General features: G+C 44.5%; 1 protein-coding gene across 1 annotated transcript in view; it reads right to left on the bottom strand.

The window, feature by feature from the left end:
• LOC122805988 (extracellular calcium-sensing receptor-like) overlaps positions 1-27,230 on the bottom strand; it is a 249,198-nt gene that overhangs the window by 122,166 nt on the left and 99,802 nt on the right. The window contains exon 2 of the mRNA XM_044076226.1: positions 14,756-15,592. Coding sequence (XP_043932161.1) covers positions 14,756-15,592 — 837 coding nt within the window. The remainder of the gene's footprint in view (positions 1-14,755; positions 15,593-27,230) is intronic.

Below are 27,230 nucleotides of genomic sequence, written 5' to 3'. Positions count from 1 at the left end.
CAAGTGCATGCTACAAACCCCTACCTGACTACATTATAATGATGCAGCAGTATGCATTAACATGACGCACTACACACATTATTGGGATTTTTTTTTCCACAGGTATATTTGTAGGATGGTGACATCATCAGACTTGACAAAGATGAGTAAACCACTTTTAAGGGGTGTGAGTAGTCTCAAAAAGGTTGCGTCTCCTCAGGGGGGACACAAACTTGGCAAGTGCAGGCTTCGAACCCCTATCTAACTACATTATGATAATGCAGCAGGATACATTTACATGACATGCTATACACATTATTGGGATTTTGCTTTTCCACAGGTATATTTGTAGGATGGTAACATCCTCAGACTTGACAAAGATGAGTATACCACTTTTAAGGGGTGTGAGTAGTCTCCAAAAAGGCTGCTACACCCCAGGGAGACATATACACAGTTGGCAAGAGCAGCATTTAAACCCCTACTTAACTACATTATAATACTACAGCAGTATGCATTTACATGACACACTATACACATTATGGAGAGTTCTTTTTTCCACAGGTGTATTTGTAGGATGGTGACATCATCAGACTTGAAAAAGATGAGTATACCACTTTTAAGTGGTGTGAGTAGTCTCCAAAAAGGTTGCTCTCTCCACAGGGAGAGACAGAGAGACACACACATACACATGCACACACACTTGGCAAGTGTGGGGTTCTTAATCCAAACTAAGTACGTCTTTACACTTCAGCAAGCAATATGGAGTTACAGGGTGCAATACAGACATTACTTGCTGACAGTTTGCCCAAAGATTTTTTTCACATTTGCTAACCTCAGCAGGCTTATCATACTATATGTATTGTGAGTGTATTGTACACATAGGCCATGACCATATCATATATGGGTTGATGCAACACATGCTGACACACACAGGGTCAAACCGGAGGCTAAGCTCTGTCAACCCAATACTGGACAATACAGTCAGGAGGAGTAGGGTCATACAACCACAACACCAACTGTCTCACCTAGACCTACAATATAAGCACCAGCAAAACACACACATAAATACACATTACCATACTCGGAGAATACAAATATTAATCTGAAAAAGAGAGAGTGTCCTAAGCAGACAAGCAAGCAACATGCACCTCCAAGCACACGCCAGAAAACACATAATACACCAAAGCAGTGTGCCTCACAACAGGCCCTAAGGCAAAACAACATACCCAACACACTAGTAATAGGTGACTTCATAGTCAAGCACACAGATGTTCCACTCACTCGGCTGGACAAGGGGAAGGTTACTGTCAGTTGTCTGTCAGGTGCTATGATCCACCACATAACACAAGCACTTACATCACTCTAGAACAGTTACATATATGACGAGTTTTTTGTACATGTCAGTGTGAATGATCTGAGACATACCTCCCAGGACAACATGACAAGAGATATATAGTAGCTCTATGATCATGTAGCCCAGGCTGGTATGACCCTGACCTTGAGTAGCATCTTACCTTCACCTACATGATACTGCAATATAACAGAAAGACGATAAACTTCAACAATTGGCTGAGCTTCTGGTGTTATTCAAAGGGGATCCAGTTTCTGTCTGCCTGTGATGACATGATAGACAAGCCTTGTTGCTTCGCTACAGATGGTTTGCACCTGTCACCCCTATGCTTCTAAATACTGGCCAAGGATTTTGCTGTCCCCATATAACAGTTTTTAGGCAAGGCTCAAGGTTCATAGGTTCATAGGTAGGTACTAGGCTATCAGCTCTGGGGCCTATACAAGCCCAGCCAAAAAGGTACCCTGGCTTTTGCCACCCAAGAAATTTATTTTCCTGTGCCACTGTCGAGCAGAGACACAGAAGTGATCCCCAGGGTGAATTTCCTATTTCCCATCCAATCATCAATATTTTTCTTGAAGAGTGCTAATGAGGAGCTTTGTTTGATATAGATAGGTAGTTTATTCTGGAGTATGGGAAGTCTCTGGGACAGGAATCTATCCCTCCAGTATGTTCTGTTTATTGTGGTGACAAGGTTTAGGTCCCTAGAGCGTGTAGGTTCATAGGTTCATAGATTGGTATTAGGCTATCTGCCCAAGGGCATTTATAAGCCTAGCCAGAATGTGTTGGATTTCACCACCCTTTTAAATTAGTTTCCTGGGCCTCTGTCTAGCTGGGCCACTGAAGTGATCCCAAGGGTAAATTAACTATTTCCCATCCACTCATCAAGATTCCTTTTGAAGAGAGTCAGCAAGGGGCTCTGCCTAACATAAACTGGGATTCTATTTCAGAGCGAGGGAAGTCTCTGGGACAGGAATCTATCCCTCCAGCACGTCTTGTTTATTGCTGTGCTGAGGTTTACTTTACTGGAGCATGTGGCTCTAAGAGAGTTGGTTTTTTTGAGGTGGAGCATGTCCATTAATTCCGGGTTGGACATGGCCTTATACGTCAGGCATAGATCACCTCTGAGCAGGCAGTAAGCAACCGAGTAGAGCTGGAGTTTCTTTAGTCGAGCTGCATAGGGCATCTCTTTGAGGCCCATGATCCTCTTGGTGAGGTACTTCTGTGGTCTTTCCAGCTGTTGCATGTGCCGATTAAGGTACATACCAAATGGGGCATTGTACTCTATTATGGGCCTAATGAGTGATGAGTAGAGGGGCACAATGACCTCTCTTGAGCTAGACGTGAACCCTTTCGTGATTAGGTGGGCTACATAGAAGGAATTTCTAACCACTTTGACAATGTGATTATCAAAGGGGAGCTTACTATCTACCTGGGTCCCCAGGTCCCTAATTACATTTTCCGTACCTAGTGGATTACCACCTATGTGGTAATTCATGGGCACTTTGTTTTTTCCAAAGGGGATGACTATGCTTTTTTTGCCATTCAGCTTGAGGCCATGGTTTTGACACCAGGTATCTGTCTCTGTAAGACCCTTCTGGAGGATGTCTGTGTCAGCCAGAGAGTGGATTATGGCCCCCAGTTTGCATTCATCTGTGAACTTGGTCAGCCATTGTTCTCCCATGCTTGCCTGTACCTCAGAGAAGTATATACCGAGCAGGAGGGGTCCCAGGACCGAGCCCTGTGGGACGTCACTTGTGACTGGTTTAGAGTCGGACATGACATCTGCAACTCTGACCATGTGTGTTCTATCCGTGAGTCAGTTGGCCACACATCTCATGACATAGGGGTTAATGTTCAAGCCGGTAAGCTTGTTTATGATGCCAGAGTGGGGAATGGTGTCAAAGGCCTTAGTGAGGTCCAGGTAGGCTGTGTGGACTACCTTTCCTTCATCTATGGCCTTGGTAACTGTTTCAAAGAAGTCAACTAGTTTTAGGCGGCAGGATTTGCCTTTAACAAAGCCAAATTGGTTAGGGTCCAGTGTCTGGAGGTTCCCAATGTCTCTGTTTATGAGTTCCATGATAATTCCCTCCATAGCTTTGTAGACCAGGCTGGTCAGGCTTATAGGGCGATAGACCCCAGGTTCTGTTGTGGCACCACCTTTGTGGAGCGGGATGACTGTTGCTGTATGCCATTCTTTGTGTACATAGCCTGTGGTAAGGCTGAGTCTGAACAGTGAATTTAGGTGATGGTTTAGTTCCTTTTGGAGCTCATGTAAGATGCAGCCTGGACACCATTCGGTCCCATTGATGCTGTGTTCTTAGCTTAGGAGAGGGCTGTTTTTACCTGCATGTCCATGATGTCTGGGGCTCTGCATTCTTCTGGGATGGACACAGGCCCTTTTGGGGGTGAGGGAGGGGTGAAGTTTGCACTGAACTTGTCTGCCAGAATGTTGGCAATGTCAGTTGGTTCAGTGTATTTTTGCCATTTTGCAGTAGCTCAGAGCATATCTGAGAGTTGCCACCTATATTTTTGATATAGCTAAAGAAGGCTTTGTGGTTAGCTTTAGATTCCTTGGCAATTTTTCTTTAGAAACTGCCTTGGATGATTTTATGAATGATCATAGTTTCTTGCTAATAATGATCAGTGATGCCTTTCCTTTTTGGAATTTTGCTCTATCATGTAGTAGTTTCCTCCTTCTGCTATATATCTTATTTATGTCTAGGGACCACCAGACTGGTTTTCTCTTTTTGGAAGAGTGCATCTTGGTTTTACTTGGGATGGCTCGATCCATGCATCCCTGTAGATGCTCATAGAATGCACTTGAAAAGGATTCTGTGGATTCGACAGCATTATCCTGTAGCAAGGGGGCTTTGAAACTTTCCACTTCGGTCTTCAGAAGTGTGAAGTTTGCTTTTGAAAAACTTTTCACAGTGGTGTCTTTGACTGGGGGTGGGGTCAGGATATGGATGTCCAGTGTGATTACTTTATGATCTGATCTTACCAGCGAGGGGTTTACCTCTGGTGTGTAACACTGATCCCCCATGTTGGTGATGATCAGGTCCAGTATGTTGTCACCTCTAGTGGGCGTGGTGACCAGCTGTTCCAGGGCATTTGAATTTATACACTCTAGGAAGCATTGGGCAAAGGAGTTTGTACTTGAGTAATTCTCCCAGTCAATGTTTGTGTAGTTGAAATCTCCTAATATCATGGTGTTTGGTAGGGCATTTATATTTTCCAGTGTTCTCAGGAATGCTGAGTGAGGGTCCTGAGACAAGGTAGGTGATCTGTAACAGGCTACGATCTGATTAGCAGCTTTGCCCACTGTTAGTTGTACTTGGATGATCTCCGAGGCCTCGTGCTGTGCCACTAACCTGGAGGTGTGGGTATCCTTTATAAAAATGGATACTCCCCTCCTTTTGTATTTCGGTCGGGTTTTGGGGCCAAAGCTTGGAGGGATTGGGATTTCTTTAAGTGGAGCATGTCCAACAGCTCTGTGTTTGACATAGCTTTGTATGTTAGACAGAGATCACCTCTGAGTAGGCGATATGCGAAAGAGTAAAGCTGGAGTGTTTTGAGACGGTCTGTGTAGGGCATGTATTTGAGGCCAGTAATCCTCTTTGTGAGGTATTTCTGTGGGCTTTCCAGTTGTTGTAGATGTCTTGTGAGGTACATACCAAAAGGGGCATTGTAGTCTATAATGGATCTAATGAGTGATGAGTAGATAGGAACAATGACCTCTTTTTTTCTGCATGAGAAACCTTTTGTGATGAGGTGTGCCACGTAGAAGGATTTCCTGACTACTGTGGCGATGTGATTATCAAAGGAGAGACTATTGTCCACCTGTGTCCCAAGGTCTCTTATCACACTTTCAGTGTTAAGTATACTACCACCTATGTTGTACTTCATGGGTATAGAGTTTTTACCAAAGGGGATGACAATGCACTTTTTGGCATTGAGCTTGAGGCCATGGCTTTGACACCAGGCATCTGTCTCAGTGAGGCCCTTTTGTAGGATGTCCACATTAGTAGTTTCGATTATGGCTCATAGTTTGCAGTCATCTGAGAACTTCACTAGCCAAAGACCTTCTGTGTTAGCCTGTTCTTCAGGGAAGTAGATATCAAACAGGACAGGACACAGGACTGAACCCTGTGGTACTCCACTTGTCAGTGGTCTGAAGTCGGATTTGGAGTCTGCTACTTTCACAGTGTGGGTTCTGTCAGTGAGCTAGTTGGCAACCCATCTTGTAACATAGGGATTTATACCTAGTTTAGTGAGTTTATCTATAATTGCAGAGTGGGGGATGGTATCAAAAGCCTTGGCAAGATCTAGATAGGCTGTGTGAACCACCTTACCCTAGTCTACAGCTTTGGTGACTGCTTCAAAGAAGTCTATCAGGCTTAGGAGACATGATTTGCCTTTTACAAACCCGAACTGGTTGTGGTCCAGAGTTTGGAGATTACCAATGTCTTTGTTTATAAGTTCCATGATGATACGTTCCATGGCCTTGCAGACCAGGCTCATCAGGCTAATGGGGCGCTAGTTCCCAGGGTCTGTGGTGGCTCCCCCCTTGTGTAGTGGGATAACCATTGCTGTGTGCCATTCAGCAGGCACAAAGCCTGAGGTGAGGCGATGATTGAACACGGTACTTAGGTGTGGTGCCAATGTGTTCTGTAGTTCATGTCGAATGCAGCCTTAGATGCTATCTGGTCCCATGGATCTGTGTTCCTGGCTTTGGAGAGTGGTTTTTACCTGTGCAGCCATGATGACAGCAACTTTGCATTCTTCCAGTATAGAGATGGGCTCTTTCATGGGTGAGAGGAGGGGGGGTAATGTTATCACTGATCCTATCTGCAAGGATGTTGGCAATATCAGTTGGGTCTGTATATTTAGTGCCATTGTGCTGTAACTCAGAGCAGATCTGAGTGTTGCTATTGAGATTCTTGACATAGCTATAGAATGCTTTGTGGTTGTCTTTAGAATCAGTGGCGATTTTGTTTTCATGACTAGCTTTGGAGGATTTTATCAGGGATCGCAGCTTCTTAGTGAGGCTGACCAGGGAGCTCCTCCACTCATGGGATTTTACCCTCTTTTGCAACAGTTTCTTCCTTCTGTTGTGCAGTTTGTTTATGGCAGGGGACCACCAGATTGGCTTCCTTTTCTTGGAGGATAGCATCTTGGTTCTGTTTGGGATAGCATGATCCATGCACACACGTAAGTGCTTATAAAGTGCAATTGTGTAGGATTCAGTAGTCGTAACTGTATTGTCCATCTGCATTGGTGTCCTGAAGTTCACCACTTCTGTCTTAAGAAGCATGAAGTTGGCTTTGGAGAAATTTTTTAACATGGTTTCCTTAATGGGGGGTGGGGGAAGAATGTGGATATGTAGGGTAATTAGCTTATGGTCAGATCGGACCAATGAGGTGTTGACTTCAGGTGTGGAACACCTTTCACTCAGGACAAACCAAACCCTGTAACCGACACAAATAACCACAAAGTGAGCTAAATGCTACTCATTGCCAGAAGTCTCAGCCTCCAAATGCACACACTCATGACACTTCTCAGTATTGATAAGGTTGATATCTGTGCAGTAACAGAAACCTAGTTCAAGGCTCCAGAGAGCACACCAGCACTACCAGGATACTACTCATTCCATACCTTCCAGCATCAGAACCTGGATCATAGCACATAGGGTAGGGATGTATCCATATTCATCAAGGATACCTACACCTCTCTCTACATCCTCTCTACAGGATATGTACCCATAGAATGTTGCACAGCAACGTTCTTTCCACTCCACAGGGTTGGGGCCAAAAAAGACCTTTGGCATTCATGCTCTATGAGCCTGACGAGTCTGATCTGCAAGGCAATGGAGCCAATCATAGTGGAAGTCAACAATAAAGACATTGGGAACCTTCACACAGTTGAGCACACCCAGTTTGGCTTCATCAAATGCAGAGCACACCTCCTGAACTGGGTTGATTTCTTTGAGACAGTTACCCAGGCTACAGATGATTGAAATGAGCTCCACACAGCCTACCTATACCTTGCTAAGGCCTTTGACACCATTTCCCAGTCAGGTATCATAGATGAACTCACCAAAATCGGCATGAATCCATACATCAAAAGATGGATTGCAAACTGGCTCACAGATAGATCCCACAAATTAAGATTTGCTGGCTACATGTCAGGCTCTACACTGGTAACAACTGGTGTCCCCTAGGGTTCAGTCCAGGGGTCCCTCCTGTTTGGTATAGACTTCTCAAAAGTACATGCCAACACAGGAGAGTTATGGTTGACTAAATTTGCTGGGAACTGTAAAGTGTTTGCCATAATAGATTCCCCGGATGACACAAATATTCTCCAGAAGGGAGTCTATGAGACAGATGTGTGGTGTCAGAATCATGGCCTCAAGCTCAATGTGGAAGAATGCATAGTAATCCCCTTTGGTGAAAACATAGTACCCACAAACTACCACATAGGTGTTACCCCCTTAAAACTGACAAGGTAATAAGGGGTCTGGGGACACAATTAGATAGTCATCTTTCCTTTGACAACCATGTTGCCAATGTGATTAGGAAATCCTATGTGGCCCATCTAATCAACAAAGGGTTTGCATCAGGATCAAAAGAGGTGGTGGTGGCCCTCTACTCTTAAGTCATCAGACCCATCATTGAGTACAATGCAGCATTTTGGATGTACTCGACTAAGCATATCCAGCAGCTGTAGAGGCCACAGAGGTACCTCAACAAGAGGATCACTGGCCTCAAACAGTAGTGTTATGCAACAAAACTGGTAAACCTAAATCTGTTCTCCGTTGAATACCACCTACTCAGAGGCACATTCTGCCTAACATACAGAGCTATGTCCAACACATAACTGTTGAACATGCTCCATCTACGGATAACAAAATTGAGTCACACTACACACTCTAGGGATATGAACCTCATCAGAACAATGAATACAACATGCTGGTGGGATAGAGTACCATCCCAGACACTTGCCTTACTGTGGAACAGAGTCCCAATGTACATCAGACAGAGCCCCTCGCTGACACTCTTCAATAGGAACCTTGATAAGTGGATGGGAAACAGACAATTCACACCAGGCATCACATCAACAGCCCCGCTAGAAAAGGGCTTAGGGTACTAACTATTAGAACTAGGGCTTAGGAGACTACCCAATGGGGTGGTGAAAGCTGCACAACTTGCCTAGGCTAATATATGCCTTCGTGAAGATAGTCTACTACATACCTATGAACCTATGTGACAGTGAACCTATGTGACAGGTACATGTCTACAGATAGTAGATGTGTACTTCATTGTACAGTCATGTTTTACAGCAGGCACATGGACCACATACACTGTAATGCATACAGATACTGGTGGCTGTTATGTACAGTGGGTGAGATGTGCACCTCATGTCTTTTGTGCCATTGGGATGTGTGCTAGGTGGGACAGTCCTGGATGGCTCCCTGTCATGGTCACCCTCTTACACACATCTCTGCCCATCCATCTTTGGCTTATTATACTGTGTCCCCCCTACATATATATAGGTAGGTAATAGGCTATCTGCCTGAAGGCATATATTAGTATGGCCAGAGTGTGCAGCTATCACCACACATGGGGTTAGTTCCCTACGCCTCTGTGTAGTAGAGCTGATGAAGTGATCCATGGTGTGACAGTTTAGTTTCACATACACTCATCAAGGCTCCTCCAGAAGAGTGCCAGTGAGGGACTCAACTTAATGTAGGTTGGGAGCCTGTTCCAAAGCAAGGGAGGTCCTTGAGTTAGTAATGTATCCCTCTAACATGTTCTATTTATTGTTGTGATGATGATATCCCTAGAGCATGTAGCACAGTGAGCTTGGGTTTACTTCAGATAGCGCATTTACATCAGTTCTGCATTGGACATGGACCTGTCTGTTGGGCAGAGATCGCCTGAGTAGACAGTATGCAACAGAGTACAGACTGAGTTACTTCAGTCTTGTTGCTTGGGGCAACTGTTTGAGGCCAGTAATCCTCTTGTTGAGGTACTTCAGTGGTCTTTCCAGCTGCTGAAGGTGCCTAGTCAGATTCATTACAAGTGTGCCGTGATACACTCTGATGGGTCTGATGACTGATGAGTAGAGGGAACCTCCTTTGACCTACATGCAAAGACCTTGGCAATTTGTGGGAACACATAGCATGATTTTCTAACCACTTTGTGAATGTGTTTCTGGAAGTAGAGATGACTATCCACGTGTCCATAGATCCCTTATTATTACCTCCATATTTAGGGTGTTGGCACCTATGTAGTATTTGTATGACTGTAGCTCGAGCCCATAATTTTGACACCACATCTGTCTGACTGAGACCCTTTTTAAGGATGTCTCTGTTGTCCAAAACATCGATTATGAAAACCTTTTTGCATTCATCCACAAACTTTGCTAACCATAGCCCACGTGTGTTTGACTGTATTTCGGAAAAGTATACACCAGACAGGAGGGGTCCCAGGACTGAGCCATGGGGGACAGCAGTTGTTACCAGCTTACAGTCCAACAGGGAGACCACAATTCTTACCTTGTGGGATCTATCTGTGCCCCAGTTGGCAATCCATCAGATGACATACGTGTTTATGCACAGGTTGTTGATTTTGTGGATACGACATGTGTGTGGGATGTTGGAAAAGGACTTTTCACAGTCTATGTAGGCCGTGTATAGCTCATTTCATTGATGTATGTCCTGGGTAACTGCCTTGAAAACTGTCTAGCAGGTTTAGGAACCATGATCTGCCCCTGACCAAACCAAAATGGGTAGGGTTGAGTGTTTGTAGGCTCCTAATAGCTTTGTTTATGAGTTCCGTAATGATGGACTCCATTGCCTTGCAGATCAGGCTTATTAGGCTTATAAGACAATAGTTCCCATGGTCTGTTGGGCACCAACACTTGTGGAGTGTGCCAAACGTTGCTGTAACCCATTCAACAGTTTCATATCCTGTACAGAGGGTGAGTCTCAACAGACTGTTCAGATGCAGGGTCTGTTTGTTTTGGAGTTCACATATGACACACACAGGGAAACCATGTCATCCCATAGATGCCGTGTTTTTAGGTTTGGATAGAGCTGTTTAACCATTGTATATGTGATTTCTGGGTTTTCACAATCTCCAGGTATGGTAATGGGCCCCTTTGTCAGTGAGAGGGGGGTAAATATGTATGAACCTGTCTGACAAGATGTTGGCAATGTCAGTCATGTACATGTATTCATTTACACTTTGCACTGACTCAGAACATGTATGAGTTTAAATTGGTAATTATGACATAGCTAAAGAAAGCTTCATGGTTGTCTATGGACTCTTTGGCAATATTTTTGCCAGAACATGGCTTGGATAATGTTGGGAATGCTCATTGTTTCTTGATGATACTGATCGGAGATTTATTGATCTTCTTTGGATTTTCACTTTCTTTGAACGACTTAAGTACTTGCAGTACATAGTTTGATTATTACAGGGGTCCAATATATTATATGGGTCTGTTTTCATATCACTGTGTGTGCAAGGCAGGATTGGTGAATAGTGACAAGTGTCTGGAGTAAGAACTGCAACTGCCAGATATGTGTGGCCCACTGCTGTACTCAGACATGGCCTAAGTGTATGAGCATGCCCAGTATGACCTTTCAGTATGTTGCTGACAGAAATTTGCTAAATTTGTTTAAGTGTGTGAGCATGCCCACTATGGGCATATATACTATATGTGTGTGAAAAATCAAGTTGATTTTTACTTCAGGGCTCACCTTTGTGTTGTACATCGACAGGAAGCACACTGTGCCTGCAGGGCTTCCATGAGTCAATTTGCATAGACTTATCAACATTTCTACATACAGGTGGGGAAAGCTATTATTTGTATGTTTCTACCTGGAGGGGCACACCTGATTGTTACTGTGGGTGTACATAGGATGAGGGGTACACCTGACACTTATACAAATTTGCTAGGCCTGCACTGCTATGTCAGATACTCCATTTCAGTCTGTTGCCTATTGTACTGGCTTGAGGCATACCATGTACTACAGACCTTAGCTTCCAATTACACACATATTAGTTTGTGACTTCATAGCCTACCCAACCCACATCACACTGCCTGGTCTGCTGTTATCTGTCTGCATAGGCCTGGGGGGAGGTTACTCATATACCTCTTCAGAGGGCATGATACAGCATTTGTTTGTATTTGCATTTGTCTACAATTGTCCTGCTGGCTGTGACTGTTATGTATGTGACCCCCCAACTGGTATGTGTGAGTGACTTAAGTTGTGTCCGTGCCAGTGAAATGCTGTCATGGCTTAGTGGTTCAGTATTGTGACTATAGTGCACAGTATCCTGAATTTAAGCCCTGTCACTTCTTTTTATTTTCCTGCTGGGCAGACCTGACTGATTAAGGAACAGTAAAGCAGGTGTGAGTGTGTTTACCTGACTTTGCTCAACTTTGCCCAACCTTGCCTGACGTTGCGCTGGTTAGTGCGGTGCACAGCTATGCCCAATTGTATTTAAATATGCTCAGTATTGGTAAAATGTGCTTAGCAGTGCTTTACATTGCTTAAAATAGGGCACTCATGCCTCAGGTGGTGCTGCAGGGCTGCTTGAGTCTGATGCACATAGTACACTCCCTATACATGTTTGAAAATAGGTAGTGTCAAGTTAGGCATCCCTTTTACTGTATGTGCGAGTCAGAGAGAGGTGTCATTTCCAGGGTTCCTACTGAGTCAGTGTATGTGCTAGGCGTTGCCTCTTTGCCAAGGCCAGAGCATACTGGGCATGCTTCCTTCTGCCTACTGGGGCAGGCTCAGTTTGTTCCTCCTCTGAGTCACGCTGTGCCTGTGCAGGCCTTGGCAATGGTGGGGAGCTGTTTGGCCCTGCCACATGCTGTTCCTGCTGCAGCTGTTTCCGCAGGATCACATTGTGTAGCATGGCACATACCATAACAATTTGGGTACATGTAGATGGTGAGTACTGCATGGCTCCACCAGATGTGTCCAGGCACCGAAACAGTGACTTGGGCATCCCAAACACACGCTCAATTATGTTTCTTGTTTGTGCGTGTGCCTTATTATGGAGTTCTTGTTCAGGTGTGTGTGCATTTCTGATGGATGTCATCAGCCACGGCTCCAGTGCGTATCCAGCATCCCCCACTAGGTGACCATCAGGGATGTCCCCATTGACAAATCTCTGGTACAGCTGCGTAAGATGCCAGATGTGGGAATCATGATAGCTTCCAGGGCAGCCAGCACACACATTCATTATTATGCCCTGGGCATTGCAAATGACCTGGCATTTGATAGAGGTGAAGCCCATGCGGTTGATGTAGACCCTACCCCGCTCAGCAGGTGGTGCTTTGATGCATATGTGCATGCAGTCTATTGCACCCACTACCTCAGGGTATTCTGCTATTTGGTGGAAAAGATGCATATTGCTGGCCAATGCCTCACGAGAAATGGGGAAATATACGTGGTCACAGACATGTGCTGACATGGCATCCAGGAACTGGTGGAGTTCCCTGGATGCTTATGCCTGTGAAATCCCCATCATATCACCAGTTGGTCTTTGGAAGGTACCTTTAGCTAGTATTCGTAGGCCAACACATACCTTGGTATCCACTGGGATGGGTTCCCCTCTGTTGGTTCTGTGTGTGAGGCGTGGCTGGCACAGCTCAACAATTTACTGCAGGAGGTCTCTGTCCACCCTATAGTACTCCACTATCTCCAGCTCATGTAGCCCCTGGTAGGTTACCCTGGGTCTGTACACTCTTCTCCATCTCCTCACTGTGGGCTGCACAGCAGCATTCACAACATCACCACCCTCAGCACCTTGCACATGTTGGTTTATGATAGCAAGAGCAGCCCCTAAAATTTTGTCTGACTTAAGCTTTTTAAGCTTTCTCTCTGTATACTGCAGTGTTGCAGAGTTCTTGGGGAAAAAAAACAGGGGTGAATGCTGTTTGCAGAGTTTAAAGTGCTGGGCTGGGCTGGGATAGTCTGCTGCCTGTGTAATTGGCTGATTCTGATCTATTTCACCTGGCAGCTCTGTTAGTTCTCCTTGGTTTACTTCCTACTACTTCTTTTCCTTCCTTTCCTTTTCTGTTTCTGCCCTGGGCAGCGCCGCACAAACACACGTACACACGTGCACAAGAACACACACGCTGTGTGCATGTTTGCAAGAAATTTCAGATATTTTCAAAGTGTGCACCTTTGGTTTCAGGTTTTCAAATAGGACAAGTGTAGGCACGCCTCTTGCAATCCTGAGCAACTCAAGGCAAACACAAGCCACTGTGCTCCAATTAGCTTACAGCCTTTTTGACATACCCCCTCATGATGTCACCTCTATTCTACTCTACTACTCACCTACTCCTACACTTACACTCTTGGGACATGGCTCACATGCTGGCGAAAATTGGGATTCACTATCCTTATCCTCATTTGCATAGGATTGCCTACTAATGCATGGTTACATCTCTCACACTGAGCTTCCCCCCTTAGCAACCACTACTCAGTGGCCATGTTGTCTTCAGCCTGCCATTCATCTGCATGGCAGGATAAGCCTTTTAGTGAAAATGCCTATTTTTGGCTATTTTCAAATCATTTTCTTGTTTTTTAAAGCGCCGCACATTTGAGCGGTGCTGCGCTATGCTTAAACATCGGAAATTGGGGGGGGGGGGTTAGATTTTAATAATTTTAAACATTTATAAATTCCAATGGCCTTATATTTGGCCATTGGCATGCTTCCTCAACTGTATGCATCCTGTATTTGGAGCTGTCATAGCTCCATTTAGCTATTTGCAGAACGGTACTCCGTTACCAACGGAGTACATTTCTGCAAATGACACTAATCTTCTACGGACAGGTTAGTGTTTCTTGGATTGCAAATGTACCTCATTTGCATAGCTTTCAGCAGCAAATGAGGTAATTTGCATACCATGATGCTGTCCGTGCAAGAGTAGCTTTAGCAGCTCTCATGCATGCCCTTGCCAGCTGTACCTGGATCGCACGTCAGACATATTGCCTCCGTGAGCTCCTACACTCTTCTTGCACTCCGTACAAGCTTTTGTAAATCCGGCCCATAGTGATCTTAAATGTAAAGTCTGTCCAAGCATCTTAAAATGATTGTACAATCCATAACAAATAGTTAAACAATGTATCTAAACACCTTAGCCATTAGGCCACCCGAGAGAGAGATTGAGAGAGAGAGAGAGAGAGAGAGAAAGAGAGAGAGAGAGCGATGTTGTTATGTATTTGCTGGACATGTTTTTATTATTTCTGTCATTCCTCTTTCTGTACATTATTTTTCTACACTGATGTGCTCAGCTTAATACTTGCTATACACTACAGTCATTTCTGCTAGCCCCTCTCTCTCACAGTAGGTGTACTTAGCTGTAAAGCACCTCAAAAAGACAAACATTTTTTACCTTCCAAGGTTGTAAATGATGAATATCTGCACATTGTCCAGAAAGAAATGGACCTTGTCCATCCATACATAAAAGGATATTGTGAAGGGAATGTGCAACTGCATATACTGCATTGTATGTGTTTAATGAATATGTGAAATTATATGCATCATATACGGAAGCATCAAGACTCCTGATGTCTTCATGTCCTGTACAAAACGGCTTCTTTGCAACCAGTGGTAGATTTGCTTCTGTGAGATTTTTGCCAGGCACTGGCCACTGACAGCCAAAAGCTTCTTCCCAGAACATTGTTGTATAGATATCACTAGGAAAAATTGAAGGTTGGATACTGTAGAGGAAGTCTGTAAGTCCAGGTATCTTACCTTTGTGGACAGAAAACCCAATGCTGCCATTAAGAGTTTTTACAACCTTCCTGCTGAGAACCTGCAGAGATATTTGCCAGGCAGCTGGTATGACCCATACTCGTCCTAGTATTATATGAACAGATATGGCTTCCAACATAGGGACTATGTTCTCAGTGGTGCAGTAAATCACAATAACATTTGCCGTTGACTGCTGAATCACATTAATGATAGAGGGAATCTTTGCCTTGTCTTTAGTGACCATCTCTGTAAATGCAATGCAGCCTCCAGCTTTGGCAATTTCCTTTTTGAGAGTCTGACTGCCAAGCATTCCATAATCATTATCAGAAGCCAGAATTCCTACCCAGGTCCAACCAAAATGAATTAACAGATGAGCCATGCCAATTGCATGAACTTCATCATTTGGGACAGTCCGCATAAATGCAGGAAACATCAATTTGTCACTCAAAAGTGAAATCGAGGACCCATAGCTGACCTGGAAAAGAAAATATTTCATGCAACAAATATATGACTATAGAGGACTGTACATAATAACTAGTAAAACTAGGTGTATTTCTTTTTTAAATTTATGCAATAAACTAAGAACTTTAGAAGACAAAGCTGGGAAGTAAATATATTAAAGTAAATATACTGAAGTGTAATAAATAGTGAAGTAATTAAAATAACTGAGCAGGGGTGGCTGATAATAATAGTTATGTCATTTCTATAATACATTTTTTATGAAAGAGGATGATGCACCTATAAGCAGGTAAAACAAAGCCCCAACTTAAGCATTTTACTGCTATAAGCCACTTAGCTTCATTTACTTAGTATTTAAGAAGCTGTTAGACAACATAGTGGATGACCTAAGGCATATCTCGTTCGGCCTTCAAGCAAATGTAAAGGCAATGCAATGTACTGTTGCTATGGAAGCATGACATTTATTTGCCTGATACTAGCTTGACTGACTATACGGTGGTGGTGCTGCGGTAGCATTGTCGCCTCATAGCAAGACGTTGTCCCATTCGATTCTCAGCTAGAGTGTCTTATGTGTGGAGGCATACGTGAATGGGGCGTGCCTTCGTTGAAGTTTGTGCGTCAGGGCTGGTAACCCGGTATGTAAAAATCCACTACCAATTATTAGCGGACCGGAGTTCTGCTGTGGCAACCCCTAACCGGGAACAGCTGAAAGACACAAACAAACTAGCTTGACTGACTGATCCTTTAGCTGCTAAATACTTCACTTCTGAGTACTGATCTGCCAAAATGCATTCTCAGTAAAGTCATTTTCTCAGCATAGTAGCTTGTAAATCAACAAAAATAGTCTTTAAGAAGTGCAAAGAGCTGCTTCCCCTTAAAAGTTGAATAAACACACCCCAGGATTCACGAAGCCTCCGTGTAAGAGTTATAACTCTTACACGGAGGCTGCAGTTAAACGGAGTGATGTCAGCATGCTTTGCATATTCATGAGAGCATGCTGAATCACACCTAAGTCTAACACGGTCCGTGTAAGACAGTAGGGGGCCTGTCCGTAGGCTGAGCCCTGCAAGCGGACACGCCCCCAGAAGTGTAAAAGTGCCCAAAGTAAACACCCACAACAGAGTCCACGGAAATGTGAATAAACACAACACAACACATGCCCCAACAGACTATGAACATAAAATATATATAAATGAACATGTTATATTTTTTTTAAATTGTAAAGATGTTTAACAGTGAGTGCGCTCGTTTGCGCGGGCGTGCCCGTAGTGCAGCTACAGTTAGCAGTCAGTGGGAAAGCATATAAGAACTAAATATGCAAAATAAGCCCAAAAGCAATAGCGTAGCAGTAGAGATGTTGGCTGCAGAGCAGGCATTCATGGTTCGAGCCCCCACAACACCAATTTTTTTATTTTGCAAAATAAGCAGGAAACAAGTCCCTGACAAATATGTACACATAAAACCACAAGTTATGTAAAATGTAATGAAATAGCCCATTTATATTGAAGACATGTGAGGTAACAAAAGAAGAAAAAATGCCAGATATGCCCATAGCTGGGCTACAGTTTAACAGAGTGAGTACATGTGCTCGTAGATGAGCAGTGGTTTAACTGGTGCAAAATGAGTGCCCGTAGCTGAGCAGTGGTTTAACATGCTAAATCTATGTGCCCCTAACTGAGCTAAGCGTAATATGCGTGCCTATGGCCAAATGAGGCTTAAAGCAGCGTACCCCGTTTGCGCGGAGCTGCGCAAGGCGCAAACGAGCTAACCGACGGACAACGTTGAGCAAGCCATATCAAAACTGCCTTTACACAGACACACCCCTCAGCATGTCTAGACAGTCATGAAAAATAAAAAGCAGTGGCCAGGTTCGAACCCAGGATACTATACACCATAGTCAAGGTACAGAACCACTAAGCCATGACAGCAGTACCTGTAAATGCAATAATAGCTAATATATAGGAATGAATATAAACTAGAGCATGACAATGCAGGTTTACTGAAGTTGATACAATTCCAAAATGGCCAATCACAGATATGTGTGGGAAAAACGGACTATATAAGCCCCATAGGCGGGAATACACAGCATAAACGATTGTAGAACTGACCTGCAGGCAGAATGACAGGAGTAGGAGAGGGTAGTCACTTTCGAGCACAGAGGTGGGGTGTTGAGGAGTCCAGGTACATGGTCTGGCTCCTAGTCCATAATCATGAGGCCCAACTCATGCAGGGCCAGGTCCCCTGGGGAGCATACAGGGCTGAGGCGTGAGACCGGTTGGCTCATGATCTCACCAGTGCCACAGGGATTCCAAGGACTGGTGAGCAGGTCCATCACCACCATGCGGACCTGAAGAGACGCAAGCAGGACCAACTGAACCTTTGGATCCAGGAGGCCCGGCAAACACCCAACGCCCCACTACTGAGTAAGTAACATTTAATTATGTATGTAAGAAATTAAACTAGCTGATATTATGGAGATGTGTATTCCAATATTACTTCATTTATATTACAGCTGCAGGTGCCTGTTCTGCGAACCGCAGAGCCTATGGTGATAGGCTGGTGCGGTTGCGCCACCAGGCAGGTCAGTAATCCACTACCAGTAACTGTAAAGAAATATAAAAGTATGACAGTCAGCAAAAGAATGCAGTGTAGTCAGTAAGGAATAAAATCAGCAAGTAACAGTGTGAAAGTGTATGCAAGTATTGCTTGATTACAAGAGTGTGTTTCAGCCTGTAAGTTTAACCTAAACATGAAACTGTCCGAGATATATTCTGAAATAAAAATGCCCTGCCTGTAAGAAAATAGTGCACAACCTGCAGCAGGCTGAAAAGTATAGCTGCAGAAGATGATGAAATCACATGTGTGAAATATATCCCTGTGGAAATACTGAAACATGACAGAAGTGAGACTGCTGGAAAGGATTGTAATAACTATTGTTAAAACATGTCAATAAAGCCTAGAAGTACCATCCTGAATAGTAAAATGAAAGCAAGTGAGAGAGTGTGAGAAAGTGCCATGAATCCAGAAATACAGTAGTAATAACCCTTGAATAAAGTATACTGCAGTCAAGACAGAATGAAATGCATGTGAGATTCAAAACCAAACAGTAAAATCTGTTCAAAGTGTTGCTGCATCTGGAATGTGTATCCCAAAATCAGGATATGTTGCTCTCAGTCTGCAATATGCAGATAGGATGTTTGTCTGATTTACCAAACATCCACACTTGTCTACAGCTATATAAAGCAAATGTAGCCCTGATGTAGCTGAACAAAGCTAGATATGAATGTATATGAAGAACCATAAAATGTATATTGATGTTGCATTAACAGTCCTATCACCAAGTTGAAATAGTTATCATATAGGAAACTGTAGTTAGAACAGTAGTGTGTATATAACTGTAGCTATTAGAAATGTACAGCATATGTATTGTTATTCGAAGGTGTTAATATTACTTTCTTCACCCCACCCTATAACCACATATAACCCATTCTACGTGAATATGGTATGTGCAATCACAATTAACACCCCTGGACATTTGTCCTGTTGGGTCATATATATTTGCATGTCTGTTGAGGCATCTGCCCTGTTCATACATCCACACCTGATGGCCTGTTGCCATCAATTAACCCTGCATGTTGTTGGACTGTGTATTTCTGTTCAAATTATGCATGTGTTATGCACGCTGTTCAATGGTGTGAATATCTGGGTGTTTGGTTAATGGGAATACTAATGCATGCTGTTACAACTAATTGTGAATGGTATTATATGTCACTAACCCAAACTGTCATGACATAATGCAAAACATAGTACGACAGGGAAGGCGGGTTCCAGCGGACCCACCTCTCCCACTTCAGCTGGCGAGTGCACCTGACACTAGTGCCGAGTCTGGACCCTCCTCCGGTGGCCCTGTGCCACCTGCGGGTGGAAGCGCTGCAGGGGTTGGGGCTCACCCCCCGCAAGTGTGGCCGGAGGAGGACCACCACTCACCCTCCGTAGCGTCCGGACTGTGGTGCATAGGGAGATTCGGGACTCTGTTCTCGAGTCCCTACGCCAGCTCGAGGCACGGGTGGCACAACTGACGGGCATGCCTGTTGCCCCGCCTACACAGCCCCCAGCACAGCCCCGTCGTGGGCAGTGAAGGAACAGTGGCAACTGCCTATGGGTGGGGATATCAGTTCCACTGTTGCCATCTGTGGGCTCATGGGCTCTGGATATCCAAACCTCCGTCCCCGTCAATTGTGTAACCCCCCCACACGTGTCATACACCGCCCCTGTATGCGTCTTGTTTGTCTTGTCTGTTTACCTACCCAACCTACCTCCCCAGCTGTACCGACTACCTTCACCTGACATACCACTCTCACCTAAAAAAAAAAGGGCACTCTGTACCCACAAAAAAATTACGCCCCATACATAGCTGCCCATTCCGCACACGTCTGCTGGACATGGAACCTATCTATTACAATTGGCTGTACAACAAGTATTATTGTTGTCCTGACACCTCTCTCAGGGGTGGAAGGTTTCAAATGTCACACCAAATTACATACATATGCACAGCTGTTGCTGATGAAGAAATGGGCAGCTATGGGCCTTACCTACATCCCTCCTGCACATCCCAAGCTTGTTTCCCTACTGTCTTACCCTTTTTGTGACCCCTTTTTCACCACTTTCCTGTCTCCCCATTTTCTTTTCTTTCAAAGAAAATAGCGCGGGTGTGTGCAAGAGTAAGCACGTTTAAGCGGTTGTAATCGGGTGTGCGCTTGTGTGCGCGGAGCTAACCGCCAGTGCGCATGCGTGAGCTCCGCACAAACCAGCGCTAACCCAGTTACAACTGCTTAAAAGTGCCTTAGTCACTTTGATTGACAGGTCCTGTACTCAGCTCAAAAGCAAAATAAAATCCCACTGTGAGTCCCGAACCCAGGACCTTGGAAACAGTAGTCTGCATGATTTACCACTAAGCCATGACTCTTATACAAGAACATTGTGCTAAAATAAATATATCATGTAATAGTAGGAATGAATGTAAAGGGAATATAGATGTGTAGTACACAAAGCATGCCATTTAGAATTACTATCAAAACTAGTGGATTTCCATAATAGTAGTGTGTGAACAGAAACAGCCATGCTAGTTGGAAGCTAGTAGGTAATAATGTCACTATAGCACCTTGCAAGACACACACATACTCACAGCAGGATAAGCACTGCCCATACCCCACAACCTCTTACAGGAACACATCTGGACCAAATAATAAAATATGTGGAGCAAAGGCCCAAAACCAGGGACACATTACAAATAATGTTACAACAAACGCAGACAGTTCAGAGAGTAACAGGGTCTGCACTTTGTGGGATGTTTGGAAGGGTATGCAGTCTGAAACTTGAATGTTTGTCACCATATTCTGACTTGAGCCCAGAGTGACTTGCCAGAAAAAGGTGTGCATGAGATATTGACCAAAATATGAGGTAGAAATGTGGACAACCTGCAAATATCTGTACACATGACGGGTCTGACACCACCATATTTGAATAGTTAAGAGCATAGACATAGCAACAGTGAATGACTTACAGGGATGCCCCACAGACCCCATGTGAAATGTACAAACAGTAGGCAGAAAGGTGTAACACATGCAATGGTAACTATGGAGTCCTGAAAGTATTCACCACTTGCATGGCAGAAAAAGTGTAGTAATACATATGCTCATGCTAACCCACAGTCACAACTGCAGCATACCAGACATTTTAATGGATGTACCCCACTGATATGTACCATTCCATGAGGCACATAACAGATGAACCTGAAAGTCTCTGGGGCCTGCTCAGCAGCATACTCAAATACCCTAATAGATGTCAAGGCCCACACCATGGCCAGACCACACTGCATGCTGTAACACCCTAGCAGATATAGCAAGCATTCCAAGGTGTGAATGTACATGGAAAATAGGAAAGCTACAGCAGCACACTACAGTCAAGACACCTAGCAGGCATACAAGTAGTGACTGTAAAGGGCAACTATTGAAGCCTTAGCAACAAATTGCAAGCAAAAGTAAAAGGAAAGCACACACACACACACACACATTAACAGTAGTGGTAGTTGTAGGTGTCAGTGTACATACACAGTTAGTACAGGAAACTGGAGAAATGAATGGAGGAATGTTAATCTACAACACACCTGGAAATATGAGAGAGATACCAACCTTTACACTCACAGAACATTGTCCACAGCATAACAGCATGGTCCCTGCCCTTAAAATCTGAAAGGGCTACGCCTATCTCACATACCTTTTTATAGCACTGTTCTGAAATCACAGTGAGAACTGCAATCGGTACACAACTGGCTGCATGCAATTAGCAAATGCTGGCTAACAATTGGTGCAGAGGCCATCACATGGGCATATGCAGATACCTACAAAAGTATGCTGTACTCCATGTCCACACATGCAATACTTTCATTGCACCCTGAGAAGGACGTGAGAGACAGACAGAGAGAGAGAGAGAGAAAGAGACAGACAGAGACAGAGACAGAGAAAACTGCAATTAAGCAGACAGAAACAAATTGTTCAGCAACAGCTACCTGAAAGCTGACAACTGGGAAGTGGAGCAGCAGGACAGAGAACCAGATGGCAACACAAGCAGCTGTGACAAACACAGGTAATGTAAAGTAATACTATAAAGGTCTACATACTGTGAACCTCCATATGTGTCATTGGTCTGTATCCATATGTATATGAAGATGTGTAAAGGGCAGGGGACATACAGCAACTATCAGTGAAGGCTGTACATACATTTGTATGTGAGAGCATCTATGTGCACATATCAATGTTGTTTGATTGTAGGTTGTAGTGCCATGTACAAAGTAGGTTTCACAGTTATGTATGTTTAGCAGTATGTTAGTGTGTGTATACAGTATGGTAGACAAATATGTTGATATACCTGTCTAACATATGGATACGTATGTATGTCAACATATGTATGTGTGTATATATATATATATATATATATATATATATGATATGCATATATGTATACATACATAGAGAGAGAGATGTAGGAATACATAGACAGATGTAGATAGAATATTGTACAAACATATCTATGTAATGCACATATACAGATATAGATATATGTAGATACATATACATAGACAGACTGATCTGACTACCTACAGGTATGACTGTATATGACGACCTGCAACACAGCCTGTCCCACCCCCTCTGTTACTCACACCCCCTCTGTGTCCCCCCCTCCACATCTATAGCAATATATGTACATCAATATATATATGTGTATATGTATACGGATATATATATATATATATATATATATATATATATATATATATATATATATATATACAGATAGATATATCTATATACATATATATATATATATATATATATATATATATATATATATATATATATATATATATAGAGAGAGAGAGAGAGAGATGTATATAAATTCTGAGTGAGGCACATGTGTACAGATGTATTGCAACAGGTGCCTGGTGACAAAGGCATGGAGTGAACACCAGTGTCAAAACCGGAGTACCATACCACATTCCAGATCACCTACACCAGTAACTACCAGATATGTGATTGGCTGCCCACCACTGCATGTGTCAGGGGTGAACAGGGTCATAAATGTGTACAATAGTTGCCCAAATGATATTCACAGTAGCACACTATCCCTGGAATACCTGCACATGGTATGTGTCAGCGGACATGGTGTGTCAGCTATGGACATGTAGGTCGGTGTACCCCTCCACACCACATAATGGATGCCATGGTATGGGCCTCACATGACAGCTACAGATATGGAGAAGGACACAGTGACATGTACAACACTGTGACAATGCACTCAAACACATTACCAATGCACAGTGACTGACAACACCACAGAGTACACATATGCTACCCACATAGAGGTTACCACTCCCGGATTTACATATGTAAGTCACACCCATGACAGATGTCCAACAACCATAGTAACACCTCACACCATGCACAACCTAAATGTCTGCTGTGTGTTGTCCGTGCCACTGCAATAGAGTGCACATGTGGAGGTAAGAGTTCCTACCCACAGATAAGACATACCCTGCAATAAACCACACAGTGTTAAGAAGCAAGACTCCCCATGAGTACATGTCACACATACCCCTGCTGAATGTTAGTCAGATAGGTAATATGCCATATGAGTCACCCTGTGTAACTGTGTGACAGCAGCAGGTACCATCACACCACATGTGTCACAATGGTCAGGGTAGCAGAACAGTACGCTGCTGTAGTCCCAGGGGCAATAGCATATTGTATAGTATTGTATTGTAATGTAATGTATTGTGTTGTATTGTATTGGTATGTTGAGGTGCCTCCTTCGTGGAGTGGAACCACTGCTGCTGTGCGCCAGTGTACAGGTGCATATCCTGTAGTCAGGCTAGTGTTACATAGCACTTCTATATGTGTGTTTAGCTCCTGTCAGAGTTTATGTAGCATGCAACTGGGGATACCATCAGGTCCCATCCATGTTGTGTATTTCTGCTGTCCTGAGGGTGGCTCTCACCTGGACATCTGTGATGACAGGGAGGTTACAGTCAGCTGGGATAACTATGCCTTATTTTGGGGGAGAGGGCGGGGTGACACCTGCACTGAACCTGTCTGCCACAATGTTGTCGATATCTGTGGTGTCAGTGAAATATTTGTTGTTTTGTACTACCTATGGGCATAGAGGATGGATCCTGACCAGGTTGCTAACATAACTGAAGAAGGCCTTCTGGTTATCTGTAGTGTCCCTCTTGATTTCCCTCTCAAAGTTGCCCATGGATTTTGTATGATGGAAAATAGATCCTTACTAGTGCTGCTCAGACATGCCCTCCCTTTATGGAATTATGCTCTGTCTTGCAGTAGCTTCCATCTTCTGTAATACAATCTGTCTATGGCTGGGGTCCACCAGACAGGATGCTGTCCCTTTGTGGAGAGTGTCTTGGTCATATATGGGATTGCATGATCCATGCATTCTCGGAGATGTCTGTAGAAAGCAATTGTGTAGGGGTCAGCATTGTGGGTTGTATCTGCCACTGGCCCAGTGGGCTGAAAGGATACCATGTCACTGTTACAAAGTGTAAAGTTTGTATCTGTAATGCTATGCACTATAGTCGTTTGTGCTGGTGGTGGAGGTGGGATATGTATATCCAGGGCAATCAGTGTGTGGTCAGCTCACAGTAGTTGATGATGTAGGCCATACAGTACCTAGATACAAACCCCCAGAGTGAGGAGGTGCTCTTGACCTGAATCAGTGTTCTGACTGCTGGGGTTTGGTAGTATGTCATATGGAGTCTTCCAGGTACTGTTGCACAGTTGCTGGCTGAGCACTGATACCTGGCCATCTACATGTGTATCCACCAATAGACAGACAGATGCTACATATGTGAGATATGTTGTATCATAACAGTCGAGTAGCATGTGTAGTATGTGTGCCAAATTCTGCTGACATATATTGCTGATACCAGGTTATTTTCTTTCTCAGGTACATGGCCCAACCGCGGAATCCCACCTACTCCACAGCTGAAGATGAGGAGATACACCAGAGCCTGGTGCGGGATTATGCAATACTCTTTTCCCGCACCAGCCAGAATCAGCAGGAGAGGGCTTCACTGTGGCAAGACCTTGTCCGTCGGGTAAATGACATAGGCACGCATAATAGGACATATGAGCAGGTACGACATCACTGCAGTGATTTAATCAGACATGTCCGTCAGCGTGCGTCGGATATCCACAGGCAACAGGTCGCCACAGGTGGTGGGGTGGCTACACATCCCCCACTCACCAGACTGGAGGGACTACTCATGAGTGTAGTGGCTCCAGTCCACCAGCAACAACAACAGCAGCAGACATGCATTATGATGGAGGCTGGAGCCACACAGCAGCAAGACAGTGAATGTGCAGGTAATATGCCATATGTATAGTTGACTGTTGTGTACACTGGCAGTTAATGCATGTGTGAGGTGTGTCCTTGGTTTGTAGCTGTCACCATAGTATTTAATGTGCAAGTGTGATATCCTCAATATTAGCAGCTGGCCTGTGAAAGGCGACTGTTGTACTACTGACCTGTATCATACTCAGTAACAATGGCACAGTTGTGCCCACTGACATTAGTTTCTTCACGTCTGCAGGACCCTCTGGTATAACAGCAATGCAGCCTATCCATGCTGGTGAGTGTGTATTAACAATTCCTGTAATAGTGTTGATAGTAATAGTACTATTTGGCTCACTTAGTAGTGCTCTTTGTATGCATGTAGGTGTGTCTGTGTCTGTGTGTTGATATCACGCATACTGAGTACTGTACAATTGTGTGAAACTGTGTGCATGTGTGCATGTGTGCATGTGTGCATGTGTGCACCTGTACATGGGTGCACCTGTGCAACTGTGCATGTGTGCATGTGTGCATGTGTGCACCTGTGCATGTGTGCATGTGTGCATGTGTGCATGTGTGCACCTGTGCATGTGTGCATGTGTGCATGTGTGCATGTGTGCATGTGTGCACCTGTACATGTGTGCACCTGTGCATGTGTGCATGTGTGCATGTGTGCATGTGTGCATGTGTGCACCTGTGCATGTGTGCATGTGTGCATGTGTGCATGTGTGCACCTGTGCATGTGTGCATGTGTGCATGTGTGCACCTGTACATGTGTGCACCTGTGCATGTGTGCATGTGTGCACCTGTGCATGTGTGCATGTGTGCACCTGTGCATGTGTGCATGTGTGCACCTGTGCATGTGTGCATGTGTGCACGTGTGCATGTGTGCATTTGTGCACCTGTGCATGTGTGCATCGCTGGTAATGTGTAGACATTGTAAACTGTGTTTCCTGTTTCCCTCCCACAGGTTCTGTTGCTGCTCTGGTGTCATGTAGCAGGGAACCTGAGTCAGGTGCCGTGGGTACTGATAATGATGACATCTGTGTAATGGCACAGGAAAGTATGCCAGGGTCCGCCATTGGTCAGCCGATTGACAGTACACAGCTGTCGACCCCATCAATGCGCACAGTTATCCTGCCAATACACCCTTTGTCACCAATGTCCCTAGGTGATGGACAGCATACAGTGGGCATTGACCAGGGTAATGTGGTATCTGTGGCACATGCCTCCCCACACAGCAGCCATGGGCATGGCCCAGAGATGGTACCACACAGACAGATGTCCAGCGGTTCTCGTGGGAGCATCCGTGGGCGTACTGCCCCTGTCAGACGTGCCCACAGAGGTCTTACAACCTAAGCTATGTTTCGGGCTTTCATGCAGGCACAGTCACGTATGGAACGGTACACCAGACAGGGTCTGAGGGAGCTGACAGCATGTCGCACAGCCATGACTGACAGTATGCGTGACATTGCGGCTGCCATCCGTGATTTCACCGATGTCATAGACAGACGTTGTGGGGACATATTAGACCGGTTCCACAACTACATGTCCATGAGCCAGGGCGATGGTGGGTGGTTGAGGCGTCAACGTGGCCGTATGCCAGCAACAGCAGCAGCTGGCAGTTGTCGCGGACGACAACAGGGCCGCGGCTGCCCCTGTAGTGCTGGCAGCAGCCCCAGCAATGCTGGGTCTGTGCTGTCATCAGCCTGCCCCAGGAGACCACGTGCACGTGGCTCTGGCCAGGCCCG

The sequence above is a fragment of the Protopterus annectens genome, chromosome 7.part0 (genome assembly GCF_019279795.1).
Source record: "Protopterus annectens isolate FY-2018-M chromosome 7.part0, PAN1.0, whole genome shotgun sequence".
Lineage (NCBI taxonomy): Eukaryota > Metazoa > Chordata > Ceratodontiformes > Protopteridae > Protopterus > Protopterus annectens.
Note: the sequence above shows the minus strand (reverse complement) of the source record. Positions and strands in the feature narration are given on the sequence as shown.